At 37.6% G+C, this 12,189-nt stretch overlaps 1 protein-coding gene across 4 annotated transcripts in view; it reads left to right on the top strand.

Moving 5' to 3' along the window:
* SIK2 (salt inducible kinase 2) overlaps nt 1–12,189 on the top strand; it is a 108,891-nt gene that overhangs the window by 14,649 nt on the left and 82,053 nt on the right. For all 4 annotated transcript variants that reach the window (XM_057748409.1, XM_057748407.1, XM_057748410.1 and 1 more), the window contains one exon: nt 554–617. In XM_057748409.1, coding sequence (XP_057604392.1) covers nt 554–617 — 64 coding nt within the window. The remainder of the gene's footprint in view (nt 1–553; nt 618–12,189) is intronic.

Below are 12,189 nucleotides of genomic sequence, written 5' to 3'. Positions count from 1 at the left end.
CTTTTGAACAATGTTTTAAAATAACAGTACTTTGTAAAAATATGAAAGTATCGTGGGAGGACTACCACATTGTGCCAGATTAACTAGGTTACAGGCCAGATTAAGTGAGCTCTATTTTATTATTCTTTTCTTAATCAGAGTCTACCATATAACACAGCCAGAAAAATCAGTGAGGAGGTAAAAAGTTGATCTTCGAAACTTGTGTTACCTCTATTAGTATTTTTTAAACTTGAATGTGCATAATAGTCACCTGAGGGTTCTGTAAATTCTGTGTCAGTAGGTCTGGCGCGGGATCTGAGGTTTTGCATTTCTGACAGATGCCTGGGCAGCACTGCTGCTGCGGCTGCTGCTGGTCTGTGGTCCACATTTGGAAGATGAAGGATCCAGGTTTTTCACGGAAGTATTAGCATAAGGATATTGTCAGTCTTGTAAACTTCACCAGCTTCTGAATTATTCATAACTTGATACTTTTATTAGTAGTTTTAATTTAGGTAACTCCATAGAATGTTGCATTCTTTTCTTGTCATACTAATATGGAATTATTTATCAATAGGTAATGGAGACCAAAAGCATGTTGTACCTCGTGACAGAATATGCCAAAAATGGAGAAATTTTTGGTAAGCACATTTCTTTCCATTTTTTTTTAAATTTGAAAATGTCAGTAAGCTTTGTGAATAGAGTATTTTCTATTAATTCTCCTGCTTGTTTAAAAGTTGCTAACATGAATTAGAAATTTTTAAGCATTAGAGTATAGTAAAATATCCAGTAAGCTAAAAATATGGATTATAATTTATTATCTTGTATTTATGATGTTAAAGCTATTGCCTAATTCTCTCATCTATGTTAAAGAGATTGGAGAATCAAAGGTAGGGCGAAACTTTCAGTCATATTGCAAAGGAGATTTTCTTTCCTTTTATCTTCCTTTTTACCTTTCTTTCCAGGGTAAAGATAAGTCAACAAATATTTACTGAGCTTGTACTATGTCTCAGACATTGTACCAGGTGTAGGGGATACAGTGGTGACCTAAATAACACAGTCCCTGTTATTGTGGGCCTTACGGTTTAGTATGCTGTTAACTTTGGCTGTAAGACCTCTGGGAAGTCACTAAACCTCTCTGGGACTCAGTTCCTTTGTCTCCAATAAAAAAAAAATTTGGTTAATTGGTTTCTATGATCTATTCTAACCCTTAAAAAATTATAACTGTTTTATTGGTTCTAGCTTTCATCTATTTTATTTTATGGAGCAAGAATACTGTTGGTAGTCTAAATATTTTGTTTATTAACCTAAATTTAAGACCAAAATTGTTTTTTAAACAGCTTTATTGAAGAATTCACATACAATAAATCGTGCACATGTAATGTGTACAATTTAATAAGTTTTGAAAGAAACCATCACCACAAAAGTTTCTTTGTGAACCTTTGTAATCTTTCTTGCCCCACCTCACCACCAGGCAAGCACTGATCTGTTTTCTGTCACTATAGATTAGTTTATGTCTTCTACAGCTTTATTACATAAAGGTGCTCATATAGTCTGTTCCCTCTCTTTGTCTGGCTTCTCTCTCTCAGTGTAATTACTTTGATTCATCCATTTTGTTGCACTTATCAACATATCATTTCATTTTATTGTAAAGTAGTATCCAGTTTTGTAACTTTACCCCAGGTGGCTTATCCATCCATGTGTGTATAGACATTTGGATTGGTTTCAGTTTTGGGCTATTGGCTATTACAAACATGAATTGCTGTTAGCATTCATGGTCAAGTCTTTAACTTACAGTCTACCTTCAAGTAATAGTCACCACTTCACATATAGTGTAAGAACCTGACAATAATATACTTCTATTCAACTCCTCCTCGCCTTTATTTTCTTGTCATACATTTTATTTATACCTATTTTATAAAACAAAATAGTGTCATTATTCTTATTTAAAAGTCAATTATGTTTTAAAGAGATTTCAATATTTTTAAAAATCTTATACATTTACTAGTGGCGTTACAGCTGCCACATCCCTGTGTGTAGATGCATGTTTGCATCTTCATTCCTTTATGTGGATACATATTTTTATCCGGTATCGTTTTTCTTCTGCCTGAAGGACATTGTTTAGCATTTCTTGCAGTGCAGGTCTGTTGGTGATGAAATCTTTCAGCTTTTGTATGTCTAAAATAATCCTTATTTTGTCAATTTTAAATGATATTTTTATTGGGTATGTAATTCTAGGTTGATTTTTTTTTCTCCTTTCAATGCTCCAATGTCTTCTCATTTGCATTATTGCTGACAAGAAATCTGTTATCATCTTTTTCCTTTATTCCTCTATATATAATGTGCCTTTTTTTCCTCCGGCTGCTTTTAAGATTTTCTGTTTATCACTGGTTTTAACAATTTGATTATGATGTGCCTTTGTATGGTTTCCTTCATGATTCTTATGTTTGGTGTTCATTGAGCTTTTTGAATCTGTGAATGTTAAGTTTCCATCAAATTCAGAAAATTTTCAGCCGTTATTTTTCTGGCCTCTTCTTCAGAGACTCAAAACTGCATATATATTAGGCTGTTTGAAATCCTCCCACTGCTCACTGATTCCAATTTTGAAAATTCCTTTTTCTGTCTGTGTTGCATTTTGAATAGTTGCTATTTCTATGTCTTCAAGTTATTTAAATTCTTTAGCTATTGGTTTCAACTAGGAGCTCCTTAACTGATGTTTTAATAGAATGGTGTGGGCTTTGAAGCCAAAAAGATCTGGTTTACAATGCTGGCTACACCATATTAATTATCTTTCAAGAAATCTTTATTGAAAACTGACTATATGCCCCACACTGTCCTTTGTGGGAAGAATACCACAATAAATAAACCAGACGAAAATTTCTTTTCTCAGGAACCTTACCTTTTAGTGTGGAGAGAGAGACAATATGCAAAATAAGTAAACTGTATAGTATACTAGATGGTGGTACGTGATGTAGAAATAAGAAAGCAAGGAAGGCGGCATGTGGAGTGGGAGAGTTGATTGCAGTATGAGATGAAGTGGTCAGGGAAGGCCTTGCTGACATTTGAGCAAAGACTAGAAAGCACAGCCATATAGAGATGGGGAAAAGAGAGTGATCCAAGGAGAGGGAAGAGTAAATGCAAAGGCCCTGAGGCAGCAGTGTGCTTGCTGTGTTCAAGGAACCGCAGGAAGTCCAGTGTAGCTGGAGAGAAGCAAGCAAGAGGGAAGAGCAAGAGCTAGCAAGGAGGAACAGCAGGAAGGTCAGACGAGGTCAGAAAGGTAAATAGGAGGCAGGAGTGGGGCAGATTTGGAGGCTTCGTAGACCGTGTAAGAACTTTGGCTCTTACCTTGAATAAAATTAGGGAACCATTAGAGAGGTGTTTGAGCAAGGAAGTGATTGCATCTAAATTAACATTTCAAAAGCATCACTGGCTGCTGTGTTGAGAATAGATTGTAGTGAGCAAGGATGGAAATGGGAGACCAGCTAGGAGACCAGTAGTCCCAAGTGAGAGATGATTATGGCTCAGACCAGTGTAGCAGTAGAGCACATGGCGCTAAGTGGTCCCTCCCTCCCTCCTTTCTTTCTTCCCTCCCTTTCTTTCTTTCTTTCTTTCTTTGTTTCTTTCTTTCTTTCTCTTTCTTTCTTTCTCTTTCCTTTCTTCCTTCTTTCCTTTCTTCCTTTCTTTCTTTCTTTCTTTCTTTCCATTTTTCTTGGTCTGCATCTTTCTATCTTACAAGTTTTTATTTTTACAAAAGTCAAACGTGTACTAGGGTAAGAAGTCAAATAATTCTGCAAGATTTGTTACAAAAAAAATGCCGGTTTCCTATCCTCTTTCCCACCCCCATCTCCCTTTCTCAGAGGCAACCACTTGTACTTCTTTCAGCTGATTAATTTAGATTTACCTCCATTTTCCTAAGTAATATCCTTATATTGCAGCTTCTGGCTTTTTCTACATAAGGCCCAATCTTTTGAATAGCTTTTGAATTCTTTCCCTCCTCCTAATAGTAGGAAGCACATGTTAGAGGTGTGTAGGACCCGTCGTGGGAGACCTTGAGTGTTTGGGAAAAGGGTTAGGATTATTTGTTAGAGTGGGCATCTGTGAGCCAGAGACGATGATGAGCCAGATGATATGTGTGAGGACTTTTTTAGGAAGATAAATCCAGCAGGGGTGTGTCGTCTGAATTAGAAGAGGAGGGAAGAGGCCATTTAGGAGACTTTTTATTGTCTGGAGTAAGAGGCTGAATACCTAGATTAAGATATTACTTGTCAGATTCATGAGAAAAGATTTCAGGCAAAAGGCATTTCTGAAATAACAACAAGCCATGTTTATTGAGTACTCGCTTTTTGTTGGGTACTATTTAAAGTATTTTACATGATTTATTTATTTAAACCTCACAAAAACCTTGTAAGATAGGCACTGAAAGATTCAGTACTTTGTCCAAAGTCACACAGCAAATAAGTGGGAGAGTTTGAATTTGAAGCGTTTAGTTCCAGAGCCTGTTCATTGATAAGTATTGTCTGCCAGCTCCCAAGAGTTCTTATTGACTGTCAGGAGGAGAACTTCGAGAGTTAGGATTTAAAGCAAATGTGACTGAAGAATATTTGTTATGTGGTTGACAGCAATAGAGAGGCCTGGTTCCCAACTAAAAAATTACAAATTAGATTTTAGATGTGCTGTCGGAAATAACATCAGGACATTTAGTTTGATGTGAGCTGTTGGCAGTTGAAGATAGAAGCAAATAACATTCAGAAGAGAACTTAAATTCAACACTAAAAAGACAAAGAACCCAATTTAACAATGTGCAAAAGACTGGAACCAAACACTTCATGAAAGAAGATATATAAATGAGCAATAAGCACATGGAAAATTACTAAACCTTATTAGTCATCAGAGAAATGCAAATTAAAAGCTACAATGCGGTAGCATTACATATCAACTAGAATGGTTAAAATTTAAAAGATTATACTAAACATTAGGAGGATATGAAGCAGCTGGTATTCTTATTGATTGCCGGTGGGAATGTAACATGGTGCAACCACTTGCTATTTTTCGGTTTTTTACAAAACTAAGCATATATCTACCCTGTTACTGAGCAATTCCATTCCTAGGTATTTACTCAAGAAAAATGAAAACAAATATTCAGAAATGACTTGTACAAGGATCTTCATAGCAGCCTTTTTCACAAGCAGGAGCAACCCAAATGTCCACCTACAGGAAAATGTATCGCAAACAAATTGTGGTATGGCAATACAGTGGAAGATGACACAGCAATTAAAAGGAATGATCTACTTATACATGCAGCAACATAAACAAAATTTCTAGAACAGGCACCACTAATAAATGTTACTAAAAGCTGAAAAGTAGTTGTCTCTTTTCACACTTTCTGGGGAGAGGGGAAAATTGACTGGAAAGGGGTAAGAGGGAACTATCTTGAGTGATGGAAATGTTTATTTTTGTTCTGAGTGGTAGTTATACAGAGTATACCATTATCAGAACTCATCTAAGTAACCACCTAAGAATTTGTATTTTGTCGTATGTAATTTATACCTCACTAAATCCTTTTCTCTCAAAAAAGGAAAGTTTAGTAGTAGAGGTATAGATTTGAGAATTTTCTGTGTAGAAGTATGAGTGAAGCTATAATTAATAATGAGACCTCAGAGAGAAGGCAGCTAAGACGTGAGTTTTGATTATGCCTTTATTTAGGAGGTAGGTGGATAAAGTGGAAATGGTGAAATAGAATATCCTGGGAAGTAAGGATAGTTTCTGTCCTGATTAGACAAGAGAGAGTTTAGAATGAGGAGGGGTGTGTTTGGTCATTAAGAGATCTCAATGCTTTGAAGGGAGTACTTTTCAATAAATTGTGAGGTAAGACCGAATTTCAAGAAGTTATGGACATATAGATGGTGAGAAAATGGAGAACAGTATGACAAAACTATTTTGAGGTTTTTAAGGTAGAATGAAGGAGAGAAGGAAAGAATTGAGGGATAATTGGGGTCTATAGAATTCAGTATTGTATCATGGTTTTGTTTGTGGTGTTGGTCTTAGTATTTGAAGAAGCTAGAAAAGAAAAGAATATAGGCAGGAAAGAAGAGGCAGTTGGTGAAACAGGGTCCCGAGGTAGACAAGATCAAGAACACAGAGGGAATGGTCAGCTTAGAGGAGAGGAACTCCTCCCTCTCTGTGAAGGTGTGCATGGGTGCGGTTACAGTGAGGATTAGAAATTGTGCCGGGGATATGGCTACAGAGGCACTTTGGGGGAAATAGAAGGAAGATGAGTTTGTTCATATAGAATAGATTTAATTCATTCTGTAATGTAGCAGATGAGACATCAGGGAAAGAGCAGTACATTATGGGGAAAGGTTTAGAGCAGCTGGTGGTGTTCATATGACAGTCAAGGGGTGAATAAAAGCGTTGATAATTAGCTGTGTGGGAGGGAGTTCAGGGTAGACTCACAGTCAGCAGTGCTTTCCAACCAGGAGGAGAAAAAAGTAGACAATGTGAATGACCCAGGTTGGGGATTGGAATGGTACAAGGACAAATGCGTGTAGGAGTCGCTGTGACCGAAGAGGTGAGTGTCGAAGTGGCTGACCATGAGATCCAGGTTGAGGAGGGAGGTAAGTGAAGCAGCAAAGGGGTCTCATGAGCTGAGAAACGGAACAGCGGAGCAACCGAAGGTCAAGAAGACAGGGAAGTACTTTTGGAAAAAACATTCATATACAAAAAATGAAAACTCTCACCTTGAGTCTGTACATAACTTGCCAGCAGCTTGCCACTTTCAAGGTCTCTTCTGCTCCTGGCACTGATTGCCCTAACTGTGCCCTGCTGATTCAGGAAAGGCCATAGGTCTCTGCACTCTTCCTCATCTGCTCCTTCTTTGCATAGAGAGAGGCTTCCTGTGCCATCTGGTTTTCTTGCTTCATCTCACCAGGTTTAGGCCAAAAGAGTGATTTGGGTGGCAAGCTGAGAATGCGTCTACAGTGCGTGATTCACGCATTATGAGGCTATGGTGTTTGTGCCCTTTATTTTTGGGTGGTTAATTAGATTGCACCTCATTCCATAAATGGTTGAAGTAGCTTTAAATGAAAATAATACAAAAACAATAATTCTAAATAAACAAGAATAAAGAACTGAATGAGAAAATGCATATAAGAGGAGAAAACAGCCATGGGCGGTGGGGAAAGTGAACATGAACACGCAGGCAGTAAGGGCCTAAGAGCTTCAGATTTGGCTCTCAGCTTTCTGGCTGTCCAAGTGAAAAGAAGATACAGTCGTTTACAGAATTTTATCTGAAAGAAAGAAAGGTCCCTATTCTTCTTCAAAGAAAGGAAAACTTTTCTTGATAGTAAATTCTAGAATAAATTTTTCCTTTGGAGTTTCTCATAAGTGATACTAAGTAAGCCATCTTTTTTTTCCCGCAGAGCAGTACTAATTTTTAATTTTAATTAACGCCAACTTATCATCATGAATGGTGCCTTTGGTGTTGCCATTTTCACTTTTTTTTTTAAGCTCTTTATTGGAATATAATTGCTTTATACTGTTGTACCAGCTTTTGAGGTACACCAAAGTGAATCAGCTGTATTTATACGTATATCCCCATATCCCCTCCCTCCTGCGACTCCCTCCCACCCTCCCTACCCCGGCCCTCTAAGGCATCACCCATCACCGAGTTGATCTCCCCTTGTTATACAGCAGCTTCCAACTAGCTATCTGTTTTACAGTTGGTAGTGTAAATATGTCTATGCTACTCTCTCACTTCGTCCCAGCTTCCCCTTCGTCCCAGCTTCCCCTTCGTCCCCCGCCCCCCCCCAATCCCATGTCCTCCAGTCCATTCTCTGCATCTGCATCCTTATTCTTGCCCTGTCACTGGATTCATCAGTACCATTTTTTTTTTAGATTCCGTGTATATGAGTTAGCATACAGTATTTGTTTTTCTCTTCCTGGTAAGCCATCTTTTTAAAACAAAAATCCAACTAAAACTGTTAAAACAACTTTTCAGAGGCTTCCATTGTTTTGGGAATACAGTCCAGGAACCATAACAAGGCCAACAAGGACGATTACACTCTACACATCTGAGCCTTAAAAACAGTGGCAATAAAGACTGTCATCCCCTGAACATTTGCCAAGTGCTAGGCACTGTGCTAAGTCCTATACTAATATCTCCATTCTACAGTAGATGAAACTGAGGAACAGGTTAAACAATTTGCCCAAGTCACAGAGCATGCAAGCAAATAAGCGACTTAACCAAGGCTTGACGCGGTAGTCTGACTTCAGAGCCTGAGCTGTGAATGACTCCACTATGCTAACTGGTTATATGCCTTCTTAAAGTTTTTTTTAACTTTACAAGGTTCTTGTGTCACAGTGACATCACACATTACTATTTCTTCTGCCTGAAGAATTCTCTGCCCTCCCTTCATCCCCTTAAGCATGCCAATCAATTGAATCTTGAAAGATATAATCATAATTAATCATTAAAACTAGAGACAGGCAAAGCATGTAACAGTTTTGTCCATGATGGTGTATACAACTGTTCTTGATAGAGCTTCTTGAGTTGCTTTGGTCTCATATTCCCTCCTTATCTTTGATGGAAGTAGGAAGCATTTGAGCCTCTGTCTTCAGTGTTTTGGAAACTGGCTAATGGACTTCTTACCAAATCTAATGACCAAATCTAGTCTAGTGGCCACAAAACCCATAACTATTCTGATCTGCATTTTGATTCTCAAAATAGAACGTGTGAATTTCTGATTCTGAATCTGTGCTCTTGTTGATCTGGAGTCCTAGAACACTCTTTGTGCTCTACATATTCAAGTCTTGCCTTGTTAAAGGCCCAGTTGAAGTTCCATCTCTTCATTAAAGTCTTTCTCAATGAATTCTATCCACATTGATTTCCTCATTTGAAAGCATTTAGTTCTCTTTCCTGCACAACTCACTTTAGAATTTGTCTATGTACTCCTTGTTACTTAAGGTCTTCTTGTGTATCTTTTCATCTCTACTAGATTGTAAGCTTCTGCTGAGGATTTAGTACAATACACAGCATTTTATAAACACCTGTTGAATGAATGGTGTAATAGTCTACTTTGGCCTCATACACCTTACTTGCTTGGTGAAGCCAACAGGAGAACACTGCCGGGTGAAGTAGTCTGAAGGTACTTCTTTGTTCAGATTTTGAAAGGAGTTTTCTGTTGGGCTACTCTTCAGGAGATAAACATGAATGAGGAAATACTAACTGAATCGAGGGACAAAATTGGCTTCCTCTAGTGTACTGAGCAGTTTTTGAGTACTTATTGGTAGTTACCACCCTACAGTTACAGTCTTTCTTCCAACTCCCATGCCTCCCTAAAATAACCTTTTCGGAGTATAATGATAAATAGGAGCATATACATCTCATCTGAGTAATTTTTGTTTTTTCCATTTCTTACATAGCCGTTGGTACTCATCGCTGAAAGATATTATTTTCTTAATCTAGCAGCATGGAGTATGTAATGGCAAATGAATTTTGCTAAAAAGAGCCTAGAGTTATTTATAAGGTTTTGATTCTTTAAAATTTCCCTTTGGAATCATAGGTGTGATTAACGAAAGTTATTCAAGATTCTTAAATTCTTTAGAGCTATTTCTCATGTTTGTCCATGTGGTCAAATGCAGAAAATGGTGCAAAATCTTAGGGTGGTCACCTTGTCAGACAGTTTGGGCACTGTTCAAACAATTAAACTGGCAGTCAGCAGATTCCGGCCTGGTAATTAAATTACCCTGGGCCTTTGTTTTCAGATTTCTGCTCCTTGATATTCTGTGTCTTTCCAGGCCAAGCATGTGCCTGAGGTTTATTGATTCATTTCCTGTCTTTCCCTTTCAGTGGTAACATATTAAGATGCTGGCTCTGGTGACTGAAAAGGGGCTTTGTTTTAGCCAAAATACCTTTAGACACTTGGTTACTCAGCGAACCTAAGTGACAATTTTTGTGGCCTTTGGTTACTATCTTAACAACATAAAGGTAACGTTAGAAAAGTTGTTCATTTGCCTTTTATTATGAGTTTAAATAAACTTTGAAGGTTTTACTCACTTTATAATACCAGTATGACTCTAACTTAAGTTTTAATTCTTTGGGTTTTAAAATTATTAACCAGGGTCCCAGGTGCAGTAGTGCTTAAATCTCTCTTCAGTTCTCCACTTTCTTCCATCAGTGCTTTACTTTTGACCGTCATCATTTCTCACTTTAATTACCTCAGCAGCCTCAGGTCTCTCTGGCTTCAGATTCACCCCTTTTCTAAGCCATCTTCCATGTTGCTGTCAGAATGATCTTTCTAAAATGCAGATCTGATCATTGTCAGTTTTCAGCTTAAAACATTTCCGTTGTTCCTCATTGCCTTCAGTGTATAAAATCAAGTTCCCATAGAGTTGATATAATAATGTAGCCCCTGTCTACCTTCCCAATCACATCCCCATCCCATGTTTTATGAGTTTAATTAACTGACCATAATCTCTTATGCAGATGTGTAGGCAAATGTTGCTTTCACGTGCATGAGGATGGTAGGTGTCAATGCAGAGAAATATTAAATTGGTGTGTACTTCAGTAGTATGCAAATGTCGAGTTCACACAGATGAAATTATTGTGTCCTTGGATATAAAATTTAGGATATTTCCTTTTGAATTTTTATTAGATGCTTGTCACATAGTTACCTTATCTAATTGGATTACTTGGAAATTTTTCTAGGTAACTTTTAGCGATTACTAATTGCAAGAAAGAGCCAGTTATGACTCATGATTCAAAAAGTTGCTGTTGGTCTCCCCTCACCTTTTTTAAATTCAGTCAGACATTGAAAGAAAAGTCCCGAGTGAGGTCTGTGTGCTAGTGTGAGGTCTAACTCCTGACATGAGCATCCTGGGGTGAGCCACAGAGCATTTCTGAACCTCAGTGTCTTCTGGAAATGAGAGGGTTGTGTGAGCTTATTAAGGACTATGTGCTTGGTCCTGTGACTAGTGTGGGGGATAGAAAAGAGAAAAAGAAGTGAGTGGCTTGACTGCTGCGCTGGAAGAGTTCACAGTCAGTTTTCCAGGTCCGAAGAGCTGATGTCTGTAAATCTTAGGAAACAGTTTTCTGAACATTTCATGAATGAAATGGATTTGTCAGAGATGATTAAATAAATTGTTTTTAAGCTTCATCTGTTTGGAAATATAAGCGTAACAGGCCTTAATTGAATAGACAAGTTTCCGAAAAGCAGTCCAGTTTTCCTGTTAACTTCTGTATTAATTTCAGCTATCTCCTGCTGATTATTGGCAGCTTGCCTTTAGTTATGGTTCAAAGCTGACATTCTGTTCTGTGAGCAGTGAGCTTCTCCCATGTCTGTCAGCTATAGCTGCAGCTAAGCTACAGTGAAGGGAGAGAGAAGCATCAGCTATTCTGATCTTGGCCATAACCATACCCCGCCAAATTCTATTAATGTGAGGCTTTTGGCAGTCTGTGTTTTCTGTTTCTTTAGGCATAAATTTCTATTAAGCAAATTGTATTTATGAATTTCAATAAAGTTGAATTAATTCAGAGAAAGCTATTTCTTTGTGAAAGGGGATAACAGAGGTAGATTTTATCTGCTGATTAAGGTGGTGAGAGAGAGATTTCTTACTTAGGATAAATGGGGAAACCATAGTCCACATAGGGAATGATCTTTTCTTCCCCTTTTGGAGAATATTCTTTCTGCTTTCAGAAAGAAGTCCCTGAAAGAGACCACTGAGACCTTATATTTCTGAAAATGCCTGCATTTTGTCCTCATACATGAATAGTCTGATTGTGCTTTTGCTGCATTGTCTACTTTTGAAAAATTATTTTTTTATTTCTGTCAGATGAATACATTGTTTAGAGTGTATGTTGTGTATCAGACACATTTCTAGGTGCTCAGACCATATCAATGGACATATAGTCCTTGCCCTCTTGGAACTTAAATTTTAGTGAGAGTGTTTTAGGTTGGGAGGATTAAAAGAAAATGTTCTATGTCAGTGTTTCAGAGAGGGTAAGGAGGATAGGAAAACCAGGATGGGAATAAAGATTTGTTCTTTTATGAAAGGTGGTCAAGGAACGCCTCTCTGATATGTATTTGAGCAGAAACCTGAAGACGGTGTACAGGAGTAAATTTTTTGAAACCTTACATGCCTTGAGATCTTGCATGTCATCCATAATATTTAATAGTTTTTCTTGGAATAGAATTTTATGTTGGAAATACTTTCCCT

The sequence above is a fragment of the Hippopotamus amphibius genome, chromosome 9 (genome assembly GCF_030028045.1).
Source record: "Hippopotamus amphibius kiboko isolate mHipAmp2 chromosome 9, mHipAmp2.hap2, whole genome shotgun sequence".
In the NCBI taxonomy this organism is placed as follows: Eukaryota; Metazoa; Chordata; class Mammalia; order Artiodactyla; family Hippopotamidae; genus Hippopotamus; species Hippopotamus amphibius.
The sequence above is the reverse complement of the archived record's forward strand: the minus strand, read 5'-3'. Positions and strand labels throughout refer to the sequence as shown.